General features: G+C 37.3%; 1 protein-coding gene across 1 annotated transcript in view; it reads right to left on the bottom strand.

The window, feature by feature from the left end:
* Positions 1–24,958, bottom strand: part of LOC134651008 (transmembrane protein 94) — a 47,213-nt gene that overhangs the window by 12,842 nt on the left and 9,413 nt on the right. The window contains exons 9-22 of the mRNA XM_063505978.1: positions 24,176–24,367; positions 22,482–22,666; positions 20,891–21,014; positions 20,393–20,527; positions 19,551–19,696; positions 18,236–18,366; positions 17,570–17,646; positions 16,114–16,313; positions 13,529–13,630; positions 11,922–12,054; positions 11,154–11,300; positions 10,037–10,165; positions 1,539–1,618; positions 110–233 (exon numbers count right to left, since the gene is read on the bottom strand). Coding sequence (XP_063362048.1) covers positions 110–233; positions 1,539–1,618; positions 10,037–10,165; positions 11,154–11,300; positions 11,922–12,054; positions 13,529–13,630; positions 16,114–16,313; positions 17,570–17,646; positions 18,236–18,366; positions 19,551–19,696; positions 20,393–20,527; positions 20,891–21,014; positions 22,482–22,666; positions 24,176–24,367 — 1,905 coding nt within the window. The remainder of the gene's footprint in view (positions 1–109; positions 234–1,538; positions 1,619–10,036; positions 10,166–11,153; positions 11,301–11,921; positions 12,055–13,528; positions 13,631–16,113; positions 16,314–17,569; positions 17,647–18,235; positions 18,367–19,550; positions 19,697–20,392; positions 20,528–20,890; positions 21,015–22,481; positions 22,667–24,175; positions 24,368–24,958) is intronic.

Raw genomic sequence — 24,958 nt, 5'->3', positions numbered from 1 at the left:
AAAACTAGCGTGTTACTAAATACGTAACTACGTAAAGGAAATAAAAACTTTGTTGTCGAATTGTAAGCATAGGTATATGGAGAAATATTAACAATATGACTGTGCTTACCGACAATGAGCAGGGCACGGAGTTGAGAGCCCGCGCCAGGTCGATAGGCCCTATGCAGGCCTCAGGCACTTGGTACGGCGGCATCTTCTGACACAGCACTGGATACAGTGGCTCCACAGCGATACTGTCAAGCAACAACTGTAGTTAGCTTAGAATAAATGTCACTTTCATGATACTACTGTAGCCACGTGAGTAATAAGTAAGCAAAAATACAACTATTTGGCTCCATTATGTTCTTATAAACATTGAATTGATGAACTAAAAAAAAACAATGGGTTGCACTCCGGGAGTGCCGACAGAAGTGAAAACTCAATGACTAGTCCAAAATGTCTGCAGCACTATGTAATGGGTTATTCCCACTAGTTACCACCAAGTTGTTATCAGTGGTAACTACTGGGAATTTTTTTCCCACCTTTTACCACTGGTAACTACTGGGAAAAAATATTCCCAGTAGTTACCACCAAAATTTTGTTAGAGTTAAATACTAATGAAAAAAGGGTATAAATAGTATAGTATAAATATAGAGTGATTTAATAAATGATTATAAGTCGATTAGTGTTTTAGTAAACTGCCTTAAAAGTGACCAAAAATATTGAAACAGTTTAACCGGTACTAGTACAAAAACTTGAATATATGTAAGGATAAATGTAAAAATCCATTTAGATTATTTTTCAAGTGATTTTATTAGGTAATTTAACATCACCCTATATTTACTATTTATACTGTTTTTATTCGAATTTAACTCAAACAAAATTTTGGTGGTAACTACTGGGAATTATTTTTCCCAGTAGTTACCAGTGGTAAAAGGTGGGAAAAAAATTCCCAGTAGTTACCACTGGTAACAACTTGGTGGTAACTAGTGGGAATAACCCTGTATAATTGACCCATCCTCCTTTCTATTGAAAAACTTTAGTTCCGAAATAGCTGGCCAGTGAGCTTTTTGTAGCGTTAATTGTTTAAAATTCGAATACAAATTGTAAAGTTACCTTGCAGACCTCGCATCTAAATATATTTGGTTATGATATTTTGAGTTTTATTCACCAGTACTAGAGTTCACTTTTATTAGCGATTTCATCAAGATGTAGCTTTATTGAATTATATTTGAGTGATATAAAGTTATAATGTAACTGTGAGATCCTCGTATTTCAGCCCGTACAAGATTAGAACCTTTTTCATGTAATGTCATTGAGTTTTTCTTTATTAATTTGAATGCCATCTAAATGAGTGGCCATCTAAACCTTACAGTCACGTGATCGTAAGGCGATCGCCTTACGCTGTCTCGAGTTTATCATTTTTTCCCCACCTCAAAAAGTGCCCAGCGCCGCTAAAGAAGTTTTCACTTCAAAAAAAAATCTTAACATTTTTCTCTCGTTATTGTTGTACCTGGTAAGTTTGGAAAGAACGAAAAGCTTTGCAATAAACAACTTACCTAGCATCCGCTTGCATGAAAATTTCCATGTTTAGACAGTTGGCCGCAGAACCCATTACGCAAACAACTTCGCCGTAATCCTACAACAAACAAATTATGAAATAAGCGAACTCAAGATGCTGCTGTGAGGAGTTATATTTTGTGCATGTCTCTAATAATGTAAGTATAAATAGGTAACGCTTGTCTGAATAAAGGCCAGTCTTTACGCAATACTCGTGTTGTTTACTTGCTGCCCTACTTCCCGCTCCACATGGCGATCCTGCCACGTGCGGTGTCGGGTTCTGAAGTCGGAAGTGCAACCGCGCACTTTATATGAACAAAGTGGATACAATTTAATACCTTTTATTTCTTATTCGACGTGTGCCAGAATAAATATACAATTAAAAATTAATATGTGCAACTCCAGAGTGGAAAAAGATGCCGTGTTTATCACCCAAAATTCTGCCGGGAAAGGCAATAATGATGCGACGACTGAAATGAAGAATCACCTCTCGTTGATTAGCATTTTGATGATTGTGATGTGCACCTTAATGTTTATTGGAGGTTTATACATTATCTACAGGCTGTACAAAAGATGCCACGAATCATGGGCTGCTGACTGGATTGTGCAATACAACCTTCGCAGATCTCTTCGTAACGATCGCCGTGAACTTGAGGATACCCACTGCCGTGGATGCTCTGCTGCTCGTGCCGGTACTAGCAAGGACTAATTCGTGTCTACGCGTAATGTGATTAGTGAAGTGATACCAGTGCATAGCGTGTTTTTTTTTATATATCTATCCACGTTCTCTTCTCCCGCCACCGCTCCAGCTAGCTGATGGACACTGAGACATTATACTTAACATAGGTACTTAATATCAGTGTATTCATGTAGGTACAATAAGGGAAATCTACGTAAGTTTTTTTAATATTCTACTAAGTAACATTAAATGCAAAACATACAAATATATAGCAATAATATAATTTAGTCTGTCATGACAAGTGAATTAGTTCATATCTATTCAGATTTAAAGAACATAAAAGAAAACTTATCAAAACTTAGTTACGATAGAAGGAAACCAGAGCTATTGAAAGTTAAGTTAAACGAAGCAAGTGTAATTCATGGGAAGTTTCGTGCTATTATTAGGGAGATACGTGACCAAATAGAAAATAATAAGTTAGAGGGTCAATGTTTAGTCGACATTCAAACAGAGTGTGATAAAATTCAAGGACTATATAAGTGGATTGAAGATTTTTGCAATAAATCATACACAAGTTCTAACAAAACCTCCACAATGGAAGATTTCAACTTAAAAATCGCGTTGTCTTTAATACCAATTATGACAGAGGATGAGGCTGTAATAGAGCAGCTTATTAATTCCATTGAATATTACGACTCTGTGCTTAAGTCAGATTCCAAACCACAGTTAATTAATTTCGTTCTTAAAAACCGAATTACAAAACTAGCAAAACTTAAATTAAGTGACACTTATAGTTCAGTACAAAGTATGATTACAGACATGAAGACTCACTTACTGACTAAAAAATCAGCTTTTGCCATCCAAAATCAAATACAGGTGTTAAAACAAGGAGAGAGTTCAATCGACGATTACGGTAAGCAGTTATCTGAGCTGTTTGTTAATTTGACGATAGCGCAGTCAGAAGGCGATTCTACTACATTTAATGTATTAAAAAAAATTAATGAAAAACAAGTCATCAAAAAATTCGCGGACGGTCTGCGAAATCGGCGAATTAGCACCATTATTGCAGCACGCGATTACCAATCGCTGAAGGACGCTGTACAAGGAGCAAAAGACGAAGAGACGGCAATAACAACGACTTCGGGTGACATGCTGGCATTTAATCATCATTATAATCATTTCAGCAGAGAATATGTACGTGGTCGAGGTCACCAAAACTACAGAGGGTCACCCAACCAATACCGTGGCTCGCGGCCACCGCTGACGCAAAGTCAAGCTCCGGGTCGCACAGCGCGACCCTACACCGGGGCTGGTAGTCCAAGCAGAGGTGCCTACTTGCCGAATTACCGGGGAAATCAAGGTAGGTACTTTTCTTCTAGAAATAATGGATATGAACGTGAAAGAATGCATGTTTTACATGAAACTGACAAAAATAATGAGCACTGTAATGATGAGATTAATATTCTAAATCAATCGGTCGAAAATAAAGTAAATCCGATCCAGTTTTTTCGAGACTAAAGAGTACATATTTTTAAGCGGAAATTCAAGTTACGTAAGTTTTAATATAGGAAACAATAATACATGTACTACATATTCCTTTTTAGCTGACACGGGAGCTACGATATGCGCGTTAAAATTGCGCAGCGCTTTGAAATTGAATATTCCTATATGCAAAAAAGAATTAGTTATTAATGGAATTGGAGGAACACAATGTGCGATTGGATTTATTTACCTACAGTTACACTATCAGGGGCACGTGTTTGAACATAAGTTTTACATTTTTGATAACTTGCCATGTAGTAATGACGGCATAATAGGACGCGACTTTCTTAAAAAACATCATGCCAAAATTGATTTAGAATATGATACTTTAACTTTGACTACAGATAATAAAACGAAAGTCACCATGCCCCTTGACGACAACCAAAAATATTTCACGCTCCCACCTAGGTCAGAATCTGTGTATTATGTAAGTACGGATATACTTGAAGATTGTGTCATATGTTCGAACGAGATACAGGATGGTATTTTTTTAGCGGGGTCTTTAGTTTCACCTACTTTTAATAAAATTCCACTTAGAATATTGAATACAACGGAACATGAAATACAATTATGCAATATTAGCGTATCCGTTCAAAAGGCTAGTGATTATAATATTTGCTCCTTCAACAATTGCGATAAAGTAAATGTTGACCGACTCAAAACGTTATTCCAACACCTCAATTTACAAAAACTAAACCTTGAAGAACAAATATCCATTGAAAACTTGTGTGCTAAATTTCCTGATGTATTTTTCCTACCTGGTGATAAATTAAGTACCACTAATATTTATAAGCATACTATATCGTTGAAACCTAATACTGTCCCGGTATACACTAAGCCATATAGGTTACCACATGCTCAGAAAACCATAATAAAGGATGAATTAAATAATATGTTGAAACAAGGAATTATAGAAAAATGCTCGAGCGAGTGGTCTAGTCCCCTTTTGTTAGTTCCAAAAAAAAGTCACGGATCACAAGAGAAAAAATGGCGTATAGTAATAGACTATCGAAAGTTAAACAATTGTATACAGGATGACAAATTTCCACTACCTAATATAACGGAAATTTTAGATTCTCTTTCAGGATGTGTATATTTTAGTCACTTAGATTTAGCAAATGGTTATTATCAATGTGACCTCGACAGAGATAGTAGACAATATACAGCCTTTGACTCTGGCCAGTATATGATGACCCGTATGCCTATGGGGGTACGCAGCTCTCCAAATTCCTTTTCCAGGATGATGAATATCGCTATGTCTGGTCTGACATACGATAAATGTTTAATCTACTTAGACGACCTCATAGTTTTTGGTAAAAATTTAGATGATCACAACAAGAATCTAATGGATGTATTTAGTAGGTTGCGTAAAGTCAACTTAAAATTAAATCCAAACAAATGTGATTTTTTGAAAAAAGAACTTTTGTATTTAGGTCACGTAGTGTCAAGTGACGGAGTATTGCCCGATCCGGATAAGATAGCTGCGATACAAAAAATTCCTGTTCCTACTAATAGTGACGAAGTCAAAAGATTTGTGGCATTTGCAAATTATTATAGGAAATTTATTAAGCGATTTGCTGAAATCGCAATACCCTTAAATTATTTATCAAGGAAAAACGTCCCCTTTGTATGGGACGAAAGATGTCAAGTGTCATTCGATACCTTAAAACAAAAAATTGCATCTCCTCCGGTACTTCAATACCCGGATTTTTCACCGAATAATAAGTTTATTTTACAGACAGATGCATCTGGCTATGCTTTGGGAGCAATTTTGAGTAACGAAAATAATAGGCCCGTCGCTTATGCTAGCAGAACATTAAATAAATCAGAAAAAAATTATCCCACTATAGAAAAAGAACTCTTAGGAATTTTTTGGGCCGTCCGACATTTCAGGCCTTATTTGTACGGAACTAGTTTTATTATTAGGACAGATCACAAGCCACTTGTTTATTTATTTGGAATGCGGGATCCATCAAGTCGCCTATTAAAGTTCAGATTAGCGCTTGAAGAATACGACTTTGTCATTGAATATGTAAGAGGATCCGATAATGCGCCCGCTGACGCATTGTCGCGTGCTTATATTACTTGTAAAGACTTAAAGACACTAAGTGAACACGTATGCGTTACAACCAGAGCGCAATCGAAGAAAATAGAAAATACAATAACTAAACAGGATATGACAATCAAGGATGATTTTCAAGGATCACCGAAATGTATAGAAACCCATAATAAATTACCGGGTTCAGTAGAGTTACGGTTTATTAGTAGGATGGAATTAGATACGCGAAAAAAGAAAGTCATGTTAAAAAATGACTACGAAAATAAAATATTTTTATATGATTGCAATAAAAACATTATCTTTATTAAATTTCTGGACTCTTCATCACAAATTTCGCCAGGCGAGTTTGTGAAAGAGCTGGACTTGTTTTGTTGTAAAATTAATATAAACATGATATACATCGTAAAAAATAAAATGATGGAAATATTTATACAAAAATTAATGAATGAAATAAAGAAACCAGAATGTCAAATAAAAGTGAAAATTGGCATTTTAAAAGATATAATAAGAGTTTCTGACAGCGAACAACGTAAGATAATTTTAAATGACTTTCACCTTTTGCCCACTAGTGGTCACGCGGGCATGAGACGAATGTATAATAATTTAAAAAAATATTACTTCTGGCCGGGAATGGAAAATGACATTAGAAGTTTTGTAAAACGCTGTGACAAGTGCCAAAAAAATAAATATGCTACCCCCATTAAAGAACCAATGGTAATCACGACAACTGCAACATATGCCTTCGAAAAAATTTTTTTAGATTTAGTTGGCCCTTTAGAGACCGATGATGATGGTTATTCATACATACTCACATTACAGTGCGAACTAACAAAATTTGTAGAAGCTTATCCATTGTTTTCTAAAAGAAGTAAAGACGTAGCTATGTCATTGGTAAACAATTTTATACTTAGATACGGCGTTCCCAGGCAGATAGCTACCGATCGGGGCACGGAGTTTGTGTCATCCATCTTTAAAGAGGTAAGTACACTACTAAATATAAAACAATTAAACTCCACAGCGTATCACCATCAAAGTATAGGCGCTCTCGAGAACACGCATAAACATTTAGCTGCATTCTTACGTATCCAAACTGATACTCACCCTGAAACTTGGAGCACTTGGCTGCCATTTTGGAGTTTTTCGTTTAATACATCGGTGCATACCGAAACCAAATATACCCCGTTTGAACTTGTGTATGGCAGGAAGTGTAATTTACCTAGTAATTTGTTGGGAAATATAGTACAACCCTTATATAATCATGAAAGCTACCCAAAAGAATTAAAATACCGAATCCAATTAAGTCAAAAAGAAGCACGTGAGAATTTAATAAAATCTAAACAATCAAGAAAAATCAGGTATGATTCAAAAACAAATTGTATTTTATACAAGCCAAACGACAAGGTTTTGATTAAAAATGAAGTTGGCAATAAATTAGCAAATGTTTACTTGGGACCATACCGAGTTTTACGCGACTTGTCTCCTAATGTGGAAGTCGAAATTGATGGAAAATCAATGTTAGTACATAAGAATAGAACTAAGCCCTACTATGAATAATATCTATATATATAAATGCAAGTGTCCTGACTGACTGACTGACTGACTGATTCATCAACGCAGAGCCGAAACTACAAAAGCTAGAAAGTTGAAATTTGCACACTAGGTTGCATTTATAAAGTGTACAAGAGATAAGAAGCGATTTTGAAAAATTCAACCCCTAAGAGGGTTAAAAAGGGGATGAAAGGTTGTATGGGGTACAAGTTTTATTTTAAGCTAGAAATTTAAAACTTTGTAAAAATGTATTATATTAAAAAACAAGAAAACTAATTTCAGCGTTTTTGAAAATTCATCCCCCAAGGTGGTGAAAAAGGGGTTGAAAGTTTGTATGGAGATCAAATATTTTTGTGAGTGTGGGACTTGAAACTTTGTATATGGGGATATTATTATAAGACAAGAAAAGTAATTTCAGCGTTTTTGAAAATTCATCCCCTAACAGGGTTAAAAAGGGGTTGAAAGATTGAATCCATTACAAATGCTTTGAAACTTCTTAGAAAGGCATAATAGCTGATTACAAAATAAAGTAATTGCGACGTTTTTGGAAATTCAACCCCTAAGGGGGTTAAAAAGGGGATGAAAGTTCGTCTTGGGGTGCAAATTTCATTTTAAGCTAGGAACTTGAAACTTTGCAAATAGATATTAAATTTAAATACAAGAAAACTAATTTCAGCGTTTCTAAAAATTCATCCCCTAAGGTGGTGAAAAAAGGGTTGAAAGTTTGTATGGATATCAAACATTTTTTCGAGCGCGGGACTGGAATCTTTGTATTTGGGGATATTATGAAAAGCCAGGAAAAGTGATTTCAGCGTTTTGTAAAATTCATCCCCTAACAGGGTTAAAAAGAGGTTGAAAATTGGTATGTGGTTTAAATTTTATTTTGAGCTAGGTACTTGAAAGTTCGTAAAAAGATATATTATTAAAATACAAGAAAACAAATTTCTGCGTTTTTGAAAATTCATCCCGTAAGGTGGTAAAAAAGGGGTTGAAAGTTTGTATGGATATCAAACATTTTTTCGAACGCGGGACTTGAATCTTTGTATTTGGAGATATTATTAAAAGACAGGAAAAGTAATTTCAGCGTTTTGTAAAATTCATCCCCTAACAGGGTTAAAAAGGGGTTAAAAGTTTGAATCCATAACAAATGCTTTGAAACTTCTTAGAAAGGCATAATAGCCGATTACAAAATAAAGTAATTGCAAAGTTTTTGGAAATTCAAACCCCTAAGGGATTTAAAAAGGGGATGAAAGTTCGTCTTGGGGTGCAAATTTTATTTTAAGGTAGGAACTTGAAAATTTGCAAAAAGATATTAAATTTAAACACAAGAAAACTAATTTCAGTGTTTTTGAAAATTCATCCCCTAAGGTGATGAAAAAGGGGTTGAAAGTTTGTATGGATATCAAAAATTTTTTCGAGCGCGGGACTTTAATCTTTGTATTTGGGGATATTATTAGAAGATAATACAAGTAATTTCAGCGTTTAGTAAAATTCATCCCCTAACAGGTTTAAAAAGGGGTTGAAAGTTTGTACAGGGTACAAATTTTATTTTAAGCTAGGAACTTGAAACTTCATAAAAAGGTATTATTTTAAAACGGAAAAAAATAAATTTCAGCGTTTTTGAAAATTTATATCTCAAGGTGGTGAAAAAGGGGTTGAAAGTTTGTATGGAGTTCAAACATTTTTGTGAGAACGGGCTTGAATCTTTGTACAGAGGCATATTATTAGAATACAAGAAAAGTAATTTCAGCGTTTTTAAAAATTCATCCCCTAAAATGGTTAAAAAGGGGTTGAAAGTTTATATAGGGTTCAAATTTTATTTACTTCAAACTTCGTAAATAGGTAGTTAGGTAGTAGGTCTTATTAAATAGAGGACATGAAAATCTTCTAAGGGGGTTGAGAGGGATTATGTCGAGAACAATTTTATTTAGTTAGGGGCTAGAAACTTCGTAGGTTGTGAAAGACAAGTCTCATGCGTTGTATAATATTAATAATTAACAAATGATTAACCGTCCTACTGCAATATTTTGCTGCATAATATTCTAAGCTAATGTAGAATATATAACCACCAATATACAAATCCACGCGTACGAAGTCGCGGGCAACAGCTAGTATACATATAGATATATTGAATTAGCTAAAAAAAATATATATATTATATATATTTGTTATGTAAAAGTGTAAAAGTAAACAAATCTTGTATAATCACTAGTATATTAAAAAAAAATGTTATATGTTATACATTTTTTTTTCCTTTAAAAGGGGAGGTGTGAGGAGTTATATTTTGTGCATGTCTCTAATAATGTAAGTATAAATAGGTAACGCTTGTCTGAATAAAGGCCAGTCTTTACGCAATACTCGTGTTGTTTACTTGCTGCCCTACTTCCCGCTCCACACTGCAATTCACAATGACATTGATAAAGCGTTTGACAAGGTTGACAGCAATATTACCTACATTGACTTCCATGCATTAGACCACACGGGTCACTACTCCCATGATTGAAATATGTACATATTACAAATCTCTGCAATCGTTCACAACTAGGAAATATCCGTGGTTAAATTATTACTATCATTGGTGTACTCTGTTTTGATGTTCCACAAGGATGTAGTCAGGTTCCAATTTTGTTCCTCATACCTAATCAAATAATATAAGGGTATGCATTCACCTGCATGATCTGTATCATCATTTGTACTGAGCGCGCTGAGCAGTCCGTGAACAGTGACACGAGAAGCGGTACGTTGTCCACTTGTTCTATGTGGGGGCGGATGGCGTCGATGCCGCGAGGAAGTTTTGCCTGAAACAATAGGTATTTAATGTAAATCTTATTACCAGCCCTAGTAGCACGGTCGCATTTTTACCGTTTGTCACCATGCCTGTCACGTTCTAACAAGTATGTAAGTGCGAAAGTGACGGGCATAGTGATAGTCGATAAAAATGGAACCGTGCTGAGCCCGCAGGACGAAAGTCTTCTGGTTTCTTAAAAGTGACTTAAGTTGTTGGTACATATATGGTTTATTTACGTGTCCGACCGACCGAAACATGATTTTTATGCCGAAACCGAAACTTCGTAACACCTTATTTCTATACGCTATCAAGTTTTCAATTTGCAAACGGCTTTTATAAGAAAATGCAAAGGATTTTTCTAATTACCCAATGGGACTTCAAACCGATTCCACAAAGCATAATACAAAATCTGTAACTATACATACCCATGGAAATCATTATCATGAAGGGAGGTGTAAGTTCAATTTCATGCCGGTGTATTATACAAATACATACAGCAAATGAGTGCAGTAGTTTCAACACACAGGATGGGTAACTACTTTTGTTTTCAGACTATTGTGTATTCCACAGTCCACACACAAAGTACTTACATAAAGTAACTTGCAGAAGTAGAGCAAATTATAGCAGATTTCTGTTTGTCACGAGAGTTAAAAAGATTCCAAGTCTAAATAGGTACCCAATATTGGGCACGATAATAACTCACTCGTTTTCTTTTTATCGCTAACTTAGTTGGTGAAGCAGGACATCTAGCACCCGTCGGCCGGCGAGTCCGAGTCGAGCAGCGAGTCTGCTGACGGGTGCTCGCTAATCTCGCTATACTGCTGGTGTGATGTACTCACACGGTTGCTCATGTCGAAGTTGACGGGCGCGGAGTGGTCGTTGGAGTCGGTGAGGCATGACAACGAGCGGCACGCGTCGGCCGGCGAGTCCGAGTCGAGCAGCGAGTCTGCTGACGGGTGCTCGGTAATCTCGCTATACTGCTGGTGTGATGTACTCACACGGTTGCTCATGTCGAAGTTGACGGGCGCCGAGTGGTCGGTGGAGTCGGTGAGGCAGGACAGCGAGCGGCACGCGTCGGCCGGCGAGTCCGAGTCGAGCAGCGAGTCTGCTGACGGGTGCGATGTCGCTATACTGCTGCGTTGGAACTGTTTGCGAGGGAACGTGATTATTGGGGTTCGTGTGGTTAGTTTGGTCTGATGTCATAATAATAGATCTGTCATTTAAGAGTAGCGTAGTAAAATGTATAAGTTCTAATTCTAGGGTGACTAATTTTTGCTAATAATCTCCAGGCTATTCGGGAGTTATTTCTATCAAAACGGACCTTGCAGTCCACGCTTTCTGAGCGTCTCAATCAGTTAAAATAAATTTTATAGCAATCAACGCTACACAAAGTTATGACTTGGATTTGAAGTTTTGATAATTGTGTAGAAGTATAACAGATCTGTTATTTTGGTAAATAACTATGAATGAGAAATATACAGTCAATGGTTGAAAATGTTCCATTTGTGGCTTCAAATCTTCCACAATAGGCCATTTTAACCTAGATATAGAGTTTATAGATATGTTTTACTCGTATATGAATATGTAAGCTTTGGAATTTATGTAATCGGTAGGTACGTTAAAGTAAGGTGCAAATTTTATGCATAGGTAAGTTTTAAGCTTCAATAGAGTTCTGAATCGTATGTTTATAGGTAAGTTTAGGAACTTAAGCTCTCAAGAAAAGGTTCAACATTTTATACAGTTTTTACAAAATTGTTTTGAGTTACCTTGAGCCCAGTGTGTGTGGTGATAGAATGCCTGGCTTTTTTGATTTCGCTGTCGAATTTAACGGTGCTATGGTCCAGGTTTATAGCTCCAGGGGCCGACATGGATAGTGCCTTTGAAGCTGCCATATTAGTGCTAGCAACATTGATACAGATTACATTTTATTTAAGAAAATATTAGGAGGTAGTCTTAATATCGTTGCAATGAATGGTAAACTTAAGTGTATGCCGTAGTACAAACAGTAGACATTGGATATAATTATATTGATACAATATTTTTCTTTAGTTAAGTATTGCGTAATCAAAATATACTTTTCTATTTTTAACTAAGCCTCCAAAAAATTATACTTGTATTATAAATATTATAATAATGGTTAGTGATTATTTTATGCTCCATTGCTCTCTTATATATACCCAATACCTTCCGACCCGACTGTAGCGTTCCAACATTATATAAATTAAGTATAAACACTGGCTCTTAACATATAGGTAATGAAAACATCTAAAATGCTTATGTTAATAAAATGAGCAGTTATCTTGAATGAATAACAAATAAAATTATTGCACCTATGAAATTTAGAGCGAGTGTTTGTACGTGCTATATTAGTCTTATGAATTTATATTTATTTTATGCATGTCAAGTAGGTATACTTTATTAAGTATCCTATTTAAATATAGCTTAATAAAATGCACCAACAGATGTACGTAAATATCGATTTTGATCTTTATTGTCTACGACCTACCTAATGCGGTGTACAATGCTATTAGTCATTGCTCGGTTAACTCTATGAATGTCGTGTAGTTAGTTGTGTTAAAATGCCATACAGGTTGGGCAAAAAAATGATGCATGCGTCAATAGTCGGACTAAATTGTTTCTACTGAAAGGGGGGAAACAAGGTAATAGACAATTATAGAGATTTCGTAAATAGTCTACGGCTACAATAGTTGGGTAATTTGCTAATTTTACACATATAAGATTAATTTTGGGATGGCACAAATGTTGGGATTGGGCATCAAAGATAGTCTAGTCATGCCGTGCAGTGCCAAACTCAGAGAAAGTGTACTATCTAATAATACTAGTTACCTACATTAGTTAAAAGGATTCAGAACAAATAATAACAATCCAGAAAAAGTAGAAAATCGTGGAAATACTGATAATAAGATACGTTTTTCGTGTTTTCAAGAAGAGAAATGTTCGATTTTTTTTCTTATTTTGGCAAAGTTATACAATTATTCTGGCATTTACTATCAAATAAACACGAATAATGTATTTAAAAGAGATAGATAAAAAGGTGTTGACAATTGACTGAGTACTGCGTTTCGTGATCACGTTGAATACTAAAGATGTCTGCAAATTGTTGAATTTTTTAAACACATTTTTAAATTTATCTTTATACATTTTTTTTTAAGGGAAGGTCTTCCTAAAGAATGTTTTATTCACTGGGAAAAATGTAACTAATAAAGGCAGTTGAGATAAGTTGCAGTTATATTTACAACGTACATTACGTAACTTCACTAATTGTATGTAAACCATAGTGGGAAAAGCATCCTAATACTTTCGAAAGGAAAGGAGTACTGGCAGTCAATCATCATCATGATAAAACACAAACCTATTATAAAAGCCGAGCCTGACCGCGTCACAAGTGTCGACGGCCCTTTGGAGGGGCCTCGGGCGGACGAGGGTCTGCGAGGACAGCGGAGACGCGGTTCGGCTGCAACACGCGGCGCGGTCAACTTCCGACACGGACAGGGCGACTTAAGGACCAATCGAAGGGTGAATGTCTGTAAGGGTCTCCCCATACTTATCGACGCGGATTCGGCGAAAGCCGATAGTAAACAGCATAAACAGGTAAGGTTCGGTTCGGCTCTGTTCGGCCGTCGACGGCCGACGCGTCGGCGTCTTTTTCGCTCTTATTGCGTGGACATAAAGTTTCATTTCTATTGGCATTGCCGATTCCGCGTCGATAAGTTTGGGGAGACCCTAACTCTTTACAATTACAATTAAACTGTATTGTTTGTGGGACTCAGATTGTAGTAAAAATATAAGTTTGCATCCATTTTTTCTCAACAATATTTGGAACTCCTAGAAATTAACGGAGAAAAACTTAAGTCATTAAAAATATGTCAGACTCTAGCTACACTAAAACTTCCTTCAATTAAAATGCGTCTGTAATCCTGCACTAACTAATGGGCATTAAGTCTGCTATTTGCACAATTTTATATCGTGAAATGAACAAAAACATAATGAACATAAAAAATACGGCTAGCAAATATACCTAAAATATTAGAAGTTATCTCAGTTTGGACTAGAAACTAGAATCACGGCTCGGCCACGACATTGAGCGACTGGCGACGGCGGCGGCGACAACCATATGTAGGAACTAAAGGTCCGATCGATGTGTCTCGCTCCAACCTATGGTTATCGCTGCCGCCGTCGCAAGGCGCTCAATGTCGTGGCCGAGCCGTGATTCTAGTTTCTAGTCCAAACTGACATAACTTCTGATATTTTAGGTAGGTATATTTGCTAGTCGTATCTTTTATGTTCATTATGTTTTTGTTCATTGCACGATATAAAATTGTACAAATAGCAAACTTAATGCCCTTTAGTTAGTGCAGGATTACAGACGCATTTTAATAGAAGGAAGTTTTAGTGTAGCTTTAGTGTCTGACTTATTAATGACTTGCGTTTTTCTCCGTTAATATCTAGGAGTTCAAAATATTCTTGAGAAAAATTGGACGCAAACTAATATTTTTAGTACAGTCTGAGTCCCACAAACAATACAAGTTATATTGTAATTGTAAAAAGAGTTACAGACATTTACCCTTGTATAGCCATCAGATATTTCATACATTTTGAACCTTATCTAAAAGGGATCATGTTCAAAATAATGTAGAAAGTATATTCCCTTTCCCAATCCAGGGTTAATTTTAAATAGTTAATTGTCATGATTGGTCCCAAAACCCCGCTGCCTGTACTGACACTTACTGAAAACTGTAAGAATCATGTCGATGTTATGGTATCGAAGGTTTTTGCAGTTCGTAGGTATATAGCTTGCATCGCCAAATAAGCAACACGCTAAACATTAGGATTACACCTGTAGAAAAAGATTATCATTTTATTTGGCTTTGATCTATATTGTTTATAATCAGTAATAGAAAAACGTGAACCCTTATAGGATCACTCGTGCGTCTGTCTGTCTGTCTATCCGACCATTCCCCCCTATATCTCCGAAGCTACTGGGTCTAAAATTTTGAAAAAAATACACAAAATAGTTCTTTACCTGTAGATGACAGGAAAACCTATTACAAATGTGCTGTCGCGCGTGAGTCGGACTTAATGTACGGAACCCTTGGAACGCAGGTCCGACTCGCAGTTGGCCGGTTTTTTTTTTGTCATTACTAAAAACCTTAGAACTAGCAGATTTTGAATAGCTCGAGGTACTCTAAGAAGGAACTCTAAAAAAATATTATTTATTATCAGAATCAGTCCGAGTTGAGATTTTATATGGCATCAAGGATCAAAGCCAAATAAATTAATTTATGAAAAACAACAACGATTAATACACAATCAGTACACACTAAAAAATAACACACGTAGAAAGTTTAACTAGTAAATTGAACCAAATGAAGGGGTTTTACGGTCTAAAATTGTCTGTCGTTGTGTGTTGGATGAAGAATGACAGTTATTCATTGAAAGCCCATTTGTTAGAGCACAAACTTGATTATATGTTTAAGCATATTTGTCTGTTAGCCTCCTTTGAGATCAGAAAATAGCTACAGCCAAAGAAAAAACTTTCTTATGACATTAGCATCACTAGACATTTTTCTTTGACATTATAAGCTATATAACTCTGCTCTCTGTTCAAAATGGAGAAATGATGCACCAATGAACGACGGTTACGTTTTGACACTAATACATATTTCAATCTCATGAGAGTCATGTACAAATGCCAAGGCCATAGTCAAACCCGTTAGAGTATTCGCTGTTCTCATTCGAGACTTTCGAATAACAACTTTGTCCCAACAGCCTAAAGTCCACTTTACCTTAGTGATCCTACCCCAGCTTATCAACCACTACAAATGTTCCCGATCGTCGCCTGTCCTTTTTCATTTTTAACGAACAAAATCTAATCATAAACACGTATGCAGTGATTCCATTAACGACCCTATCATAATCTCTTAAAGTCTATTTTACCTCGGCGTCTCCCCGCTGATGAGCGATATGTGGCAATTCCACCCGGATTCCAAGCCCATCTTCTCGCTAAATACTCTGGAACGTAGTTCGTTCTCTTTACTGAAGTGTACGAAGCGGATGCAGGCTCGTTCGAGCCGCTCGATCAGCTCCACCATGTCGGATTGGGCTTGGTATTGCATCGTTACCATGCCTATAAATACCTGTCAAGTACAGATAGAATTAGATAACGAATAGGGAATATTACACGAAACTCTGCGTAGGGGGCGCCACTCCCACAAAAAGTCACCATCTAAGGGTTACCGCAAACGAGAGAGTCGAAATTTTGCATATTCGAGCGATAAAGAGGCGGATAGCTGAGTTACGATTTCGTGTTTCCCGGTAGGCCCTTTGTAAACAAACCGCCTTGATGTATCAATGTCATATTTGATTGTCTGTGAAAATTTGTCAAAAAATAGTTTAAGGTACAGTATGTATACGTTACTCTATGGTATACTAAAGTCGCTAGTGCTGCACTCTGGCGGCAAAACATTGCAGTAATACTCCCTATTGGCTTGATGCGAGTGGATTAACTTAATAAATTGTTTCACAGCAACGTGAAATACAATTTAGAAAACACGAGGAAAAACAATATTTAGCTTGCTTTTGAGTTTGACTTTTCAACACCAAGGTATCGTCGAAGTTTAGACGCCAGAGCGCGTCACTTACTAACTTCGTGTAAGTAAATGTAAAAATTATCAATAACTTCTTGGAGATATCGCCGAAGTTGAGACGTCAGAGCGCGTCTAACTTCGTAGTAATTAATTTAATGACCATCATGAGAAAGGAAAATAATATACTGGGTCAACCAAATCTTGTTAGTAAATAGAAACAAAAAAAACTATACTCATCCTTTTCTTTTGGGTGCTAGTACTAGTGTTAGACAAAGATAGTATGATTCTCTCTGTCTATGTTTGAAATCAAAGAGACCTTTGACGCACTATATATCAAAAACCGGCCAAGTGCGAGTCGGACTTGCGCACGGAGGGTTCCGCACCATCAACAAAAAATAGAGCAAAACAAGCAAAAAAACGGTCACCCATCCAAGTACTGACCCCGCCCGACGTTGCTTAACTTCGGTCAAAAATCACGTTTGTTGTATGGGAGCCCCACTTAAATCTTTATTTTATTCTGTTTTTAGTATTTGTTGTTATAGCGGCAACAGAAATACATCATCTGTGAAAGTTTCAACTGTCTAGCTATCACGGTTCGTGAGATACAGCCTGGTGACAGACGGACGGACGGACGGACGGACAGCGGAGTCTTAGTAATAGGGTCCCGTTTTTACCCTTTGGGTACGGAACCCTAATAGAAGATTCACTAGAAAGTGTATGCTCGAATTTACTAAATCGATTTAATCCTTTATCACATGGGTGAATATGACTTGATCTAAACTTCATGAACATATTATGGAGCCTACCTGATTGCATTGCATGTCGAAATATCCATCAGCATCAATTACGTCGTCATCTGTCACCTCGTTGAATAATAACGAATCTGAAAAAAAAATTGGTATATTCTTACCCCTTATTCATAAAACTTTACGGGCCTGATTTATTAAAATTATGTTTTATCCCTTTCTTACAAATACATACGTCAAAATGACAGATGAAGACAAACGATTCATAGCTAATTCAGGCCAGTAACGCTTTTATGTACAACGCCATTAAGCTTTAGAAGTGTTTTGAAAAATGATAAGTAACTCTCAAAAATAGGCGTGTCGGCGAAAATAGAGTTCTTTTGACGCATTGACATAGATATCTAGGGACTGGCTTTAGGGGCAATAATAATGAGGCATGACAGCGGTGTGAAATCGCTACAACACGATTGGTTGATGAGTTCGCATCACGCGCGCGATTGGTTGACGAGTTCGCATTACGCGCGCTATTGGTCGCAACTAGTCGCGTTAGACTGCACGATTGGCTGGAATTAGTGGGTAGCACCGCTGAACTAGTACGATGTTTAGTGCCCCATTAGCCCGTCCTTAGATATTATACGTCAATGTTTTGACGTGACATTGGTCACAAGAGACTTATACTACTAATATAAAGGTTTGCCAGACTATACCTAATAGGTCCTTACTCACCGGTGGAGTGAAAATGTAGAGCGGGAGCATCTGCCCACTGTTGGGAATGGGGCGCATATAACTGCCGACTGTCCGCCGGCAGTTCCAGGTACATGCGTGACAGGGTCGGCGATATGCCGCGGGTCAATGGTCTGGTGTTCAAGAAAGAGATAGAATCAGTATTAATTTTTATAAAAAAATTTGTGAAGGTTGTAATACCTCAAGGTCACATTTTTTTGTATTCGGTATTTTCTTAATTATTCCTTTTGTGTATCTTTGTAGTGTTTTAATATGTAGCTTTACGTGTTATCTGTGGTGGCATCACCGAATGGGCCCTACGGAAGACCAGCGTTGGCTTTATAGCTAGCATTATGCTGAGTTGGGTACATTTCGTGATGCACACTTATTGATTTCTTCTTTTCTTGCTGTTATTGTTGTCTGTCCATGTCCGTACATGTTTTGTCATCGTCACGAAAAAAAACTTTTATCTTTATTTTTACAATGACAACTGATGACTTTTTGGGTTCCAGAAAGGCTCTTTATACTTTATACATCTGTCCAGTGCCCTGTTTATCAAAAGCTTGTAACTTGTAATCAGGGATGTTGCGAACATCCGCATCCGCATCCGCAACCGCGGAACTTCCGCATTATTTTCAACATCCGCATCTGCATCCGCATCCGCATAAAATCGATGCGGAGCTTATGCGGATGCGGATGTTGAACAAGCCGGTACAGGAACGTCTTAGCGGCGGCGTAAGTGCTAGGTAATTTCATCATTACCTATAACGAAATCGTCTAGATCCAGAAGAGTCGGCCAAGTTACTGTTTATTAAATATAACGCACCTATATTCTTGCTCAAATACGTCAAATACTAAACGTTTCGTTTTTTTTTAAATAAAAAAATACTAAAAATTTACTTGACGTTTTCTAAGTACCTAATCTTGACATCCGCATCCGCATCCGCATCCGCGGATGTGAGCCTTTTAATATCCGCATCCGCATCCGCATCCGCGGATGTCAAAAAATCTGCATCCGCAACATCCCTGCTTGTAATACAAGTGGAAGTCCCTTTTTGACAGCTTTTGTTTGAAAGGGACTTCCACTTATATTACAAGTTACAAGCTTTTGATAAATAGGTCAGAGATCTGACAAATGCGCCGTTAGTGCGCCATTTGCGAACCTCTCGCACGGTAAACGTCGTACTGAGTTAGTACACTATGTTGCAAGAAAGCAACCAAGGTTGTTTTCGCAAATGGTCCGCGAATGGCGCTAGCGGCGCGTTGGCCAAATATGGGCATACTTTAAGGCAGGTAAAATACATGTTGGTTTATTTACTTGTAAGCAAAAGCAGTACAGTAGGCCGTGAGCGAATTGCGCTGGTAGAAATCGATGATCTTCTTGCGGTCAGACGGGGAGATTGGCGTCAAGTCCCGCCCATTCCAGTAATCCACGCACGAGTCTAGTATAATGTCTGCTGTGCCCTGGAAAGAAACCGTTATATTATGTCACTGTTGGCAAAGATAATTTAACTAGTATAAAGGCGGATTGTCAAAGTAAATTTTGTAAAATCTTTCGACACATGATTAACACTTTTAGAACGCCATTTGACTTTGATCAATTTGACATTTGTAAAATTTGTTAAATATCAAAAAGTGGCGCCATCTACTCGAGTATAGGCCAAAGGTATGGTCAGGTATGGCGCCATACCTTTGAAATTGGCATAAATGGGCGTTTTTTTTTGTTGCCCCCTACACTTTTTTTTCAAATTTGGGATTTTTTATGTTATTTCTACTCAGAATCACGAGCTCTTTCTATCCTAATAGGAGAAAAAAAGTTTCGTAAGGTTTTTATTTCCATTACGTCACCATTTTTCATAGACTTTGTATGGCGGTCGCGGAATGGAAAGATCGAAAAATGAATAGAAATTTTGGGACACTTTTTTTCTCAAAAGTTTCGTAAGGTTTTTATTTCCATTACGTCACCATTTTTCATAGACTTTGTATGGCGGTCGCGGAATGGAAAGATCGAAAAATTTATGGAAATTTTGGGACACTTTTTTTCTCCTATTAGGATGGAAAGAGCTCGTGATTCTGAGTAGAAATAACATAAAAATACCCAAATTTGAAAAAAAAGTGTAGGGGACAACAAAAAAAAACGCCCAAATACGCTGGACTCACTTGTGTGAGCATCTGCAGCTGGTTGGCCTGATCCTTGACGACGACTGCGAGCATGTGTGGAAGGGGCACCTTGACGCGCGTGCTCAGGTGTAGGGAACGCACGAAACGCGTCTCGCGACGTATAGTGTCCGCTTGCTGTGAAAACGGGTACCAATGTAAATAATTACAAGTCAACATTTAAACAATGACCAGGTTTAAATCTAATCTAAACTCCAACTAGACTTGAAAGGAACATAACAATGAATAATAACAGATTTTAAAGTAAATGACCAAAGATGCTTCCTTGTGGAACTCCAATATTTTTCTTGCTTTGGGAAACTAATCTATCTACTTTTTTTACGTTATCAATGTTATCATTGCTTCAGAAATTATGAATGCAGCTCCCAACAAGAGGTATTAAAAATGCTTCTTACTCCATTTGATTTCTTGATTTTAAGAAAATATAGTATTGATACTGTGTCAAACGCTTAAATCAAGTCCAAAGCTTTAAATACTTACTAAATGCCTGAAGATAGGCAAACACTCTTGAATGTTGTAGGAATCCTCCACAGACTCCGTGAATCCTATTTGCTTCGCCAGTTCGCAGAGACAACGGCGGTTAGTTACCGGAACTAGATCCTCGCTGGAAGGAAATGGCCATTTATAATAAGATTCATCACAATAGATGACATTTCTTTTTTTTGTGGCACCTTAAATAGGTGATACAGATGGTCTTGTGCATGTTAAAGTAATGCCAACGTAACGAGAAATAAAAGAGTTAACAAAGTTTCAGTTATCAAAAGTTTTTTATTTGAAGAAATTATTACTTGTCACTCGTCAGCTCGTCACTATCACTGAACACATCAATTGTCAAACAGAAGTTGCTAAGAAACGTTGACTGACAGTTTGCCTCGGCAGGAATAGTAATTCGTGGATTCGTCTTCTTTGTTGGACTCCGCTTCGCGTCGTCCGACAAAATCGAAACTCATCCGCGAATTGCTCTTTCCCGGTCACTGCAATTATGTACTAAAAATACATAGAAGAGATAGACGTTTAATAGTACATTATTGCAGAGGCCGGGAAAGGACAATTCGACGAATTGCTATTCCTGTCGAGGCATATATAGTGCTTTTCTCCAAACATGCGAGGAAATAAGGTAAAATAATAATTATTTAAGCATCAAGCATCACTTAAATCGAACCTTCACAACTTCACATCAAAAATGTCAAAAACAACAATTTCCCTCTTTAATTAATTTTTAAAAGTTAAGGGTACAAACTTATTCTGCCAGTCAGTACCATTCAATATTCGTTCATTCAATATAATTGTGCAATATAGTTGGTCAAACCAATTTGTCAGTCAGTAAGAACTATACCCATCCTTTACTTTTGGGTGCTAGTACTAGTAAAAGACAAAGATAGTATGATTCTCTCTGTCTATGTTTGAAATGAGAAAGTCCTTTAAGAAACTATATAAGCTTTATGAACACGGATGAGATCCTTAAAAAAATATAAAAATAATCTTTGGTTTTATTAAGCAGTATTCGCACGATCATACACGAGCACAACGGTCTTCTAAGAACGAGACAAGTAAGGTCGTTTATCTTACTATCTTACTCTATCCTATAGCTTGAAATGATAGCTGATCGGGTCGTGTAGACGCGGCTCGCGGCTATAATAATTGGCTGTTTGCGTTTTTTATTTTTAAAAAGTAAAAAACACTACAGTAATAACTTATTACTGTAGTGTTTTTTTCATTCCCGTCCGTTAGAACAGGACAGCGATAGTTTGATTTTTCTAAATTAGAGTTTGACAATAACGAAGAACTTCTCGTACTATTTTTGCTACAATAAGGTGAACATTTCCGAGCATATTGGAGAAAAACACGTTATATATGGGTAAATGATTTTATTATATTTATCAAACCCATGTTCTTAAATATCAAACGGTGTTGTCAACGCTAGCCGAGCATAGGCCGAAGGTGTGTGCGCCATCTATCCGAGAATTACTTTCTCTTGATTTCCGAGGCACGTTTTTTCCTTAGACTTTATTTATCTTATACGGAGTTACATAGGATGTAACAGTTTTAGAATGTTTGTAATCGTCTCTACCTGTACTGCGCCTCGCACGTGAGATGCGCACAGAAGTGCGCGTACGTGTGCCTGGGCGCGGGCGCGCACGTGTTGAGCAGCGCGGCCAGCCCCAGCGGCTTGAGCCGCGCCAGGTGCTGCCGCCAGCGCTGGTCGTCGAACTCCACGCTGAACGGCGCGTTCTGGTCGTGGGTTAGGTCCAGAACCTGCCAACATATCGGTTCAACTAGGGAACAAAAGTTTACCAAGTACGTAGTCCCTAATAGTACATTATTGTCGAGGTTCGGAAGTAGCTACTTGCAGGCTGAGGATTCGTTTTAAACGGACAACCTTGGGAGTCCGTTTAATTGAATCCGAAGCCAGCAAGTAGACTTCCAACCGAGTCATATATAGTGCTTTTCTCAAAAATGGTGCAAGAAATAGAAATATTTTACAGAAGCAACGTTCTAATTTTCACAGAAAAAAGTAAAACCATTAAAAAGATTTGCTTGCCGCCTTTAAAAAAAATGACGTGTATTTTTTGCTGAAAATACGCCAACGTATTTGAGACACCTAAATAGTCGCGGTACCAACATTATAATAATAAGTGCTGATCATCTGTTTGGCTGTTTAATGGACCTATGCCTTCATTTGATATGGCCATTTAAAGTTTTAAAAAGATTGGAACTCGTTAAATAATGGAATTTGTATGCAACATTGCAGTCCCGAAATCGAGACTGCAATGTTTTTAACTTTTTAATTTTTTGACTGACCATAAACTACGCACTTCGCGACCTATTTTTTAACCGGCAACGTCGACTTTGCCGTCCATTTTTGAGAAAAATAAATTATAAACTGAAGTATGTCATATGGCCAAGGGGTTAGTCGCGTAAGTTGAAGACGCCGGTTCGATTACGGCCTCGGTCACTGAAGAGCTTGGTCACTTTTTCTTAGATAGGTACCTACTCGTATATGATATCTATTTCAGTTTTATGTTATTTTTTTATGTAAGTACAGTCAGCAGCAGAAGTTGCTACGCGGGTGAGGTGTTCAAAATTACCTTGACACGCTCTTATTCTCTTAACAATAAAGTCGCGTCAAGATCATTTTGAACACCTGACCCGCTTACCTACTTCTGCTGCTGACTGTACAATCATTCATTTTCAAAGTGAGCTCGTTTGAGATTTGAGATTCTATTCCGTATTGTATACAAAACACCAAACCTGAAGCACCATAAAAAAGGTTCGGAACGTTGTTTAGTGTTAATCAATTATCAACTATATGGTCTCGGTCAGTAGGTTCAAAATTGTATGTGTGAGTTTTCAAGGTGTAAGGAACTAATCAAGGACCATGGAAAAATATCGCACTTGAAACCTGATATCAGACTATCTCATCATAAATGATCATGAAATACGACAGATTGTCTATTAAGCCCTTGAATCCCATTCCCACGGACGCGATAAATCGTCCGCAATGACAATCAAAATTCAACTCTAAATTCAAGGCTCAAGGTTCTTTTTGCGGTTGACAAATTCGATTAAATGAAATCACGATGATGATTAAGTGCATATACTTGGAAAAATTCGACCTATGCCGCTGTGGCCCGGTGGCCGAATGGATCAGGCACCTGCCGCGATAGCAGAGGACGCTGGTTCGATTCCAGCCTGGGGCACTGGAGGCCTTGGTCACTTTTTCTTAGTATATGACATTTATTCAAAGTTTATAAATGAAATCACCTCAACGATGGTGGACGGTTCGTTCTGTTTCGTCTCCTGGTCGAGGTTGGTCTGGCTCTGTCGCATGGATCCCGCCAGGCTGGTCTTGCTGGACGCGGTGGACGCGGAGCTGGAGTGGCGCAGGAAAAACACCTTCTCCGCTGTCGGGTTCGGCCAGGAAAGGATGCCTTTCTTGTCCACGCAGCATAGGGCCTGTAATTAATATATAGCTGGTCAACCAAATCCTGTCAGTAAAAAAAGGCGCGAAACTCAAATTTTCTATGGGACGATATCTCTTCGCGCCTACATTTTTCAAATTTGCCGCCTTTTTCTACTGTCAAGATCTGGTTGACCAAGTATATATCTTCGTAAGTAAAAATTAAACATAAGATATTTTTATTATAATGTATCAACATGTCCTAACACGGATCACCTTTAAACAAGCAATTCTTGTTTATGTATTTATTTTTATATATATTTCGGGGATTAGGAAATGGCTCTAACGATTTCGATGAAATATATGGGGCTATATGGGGGTTTTCGGGGGCAAAAAATCGATCTAGCTAGGTCTTATCTCTGAAAAACCGCTCATTTTTGAGTTCTTATATTTTTTCCAAGCAAAGCTTGGTCTCCCAGATATTGTCTATTACCTACACGATATAAAGCAGTTGAACAATATCTTCCAATAAAACCGACAGAAAAAACCAGTGGTGATTTACTGACTTGTCCCGTAAAAAATGATGCGAAGTTTAAATCCGAAGGACAAAAATTATGAGGACGAAGAAGCTCAGGTTTGCTGGACTC

The sequence above is a fragment of the Cydia amplana genome, chromosome 9 (genome assembly GCF_948474715.1).
Source record: "Cydia amplana chromosome 9, ilCydAmpl1.1, whole genome shotgun sequence".
Taxonomy (NCBI): Eukaryota; Metazoa; Arthropoda; class Insecta; order Lepidoptera; family Tortricidae; genus Cydia; species Cydia amplana.
Note: the sequence above shows the minus strand (reverse complement) of the source record. Positions and strands in the feature narration are given on the sequence as shown.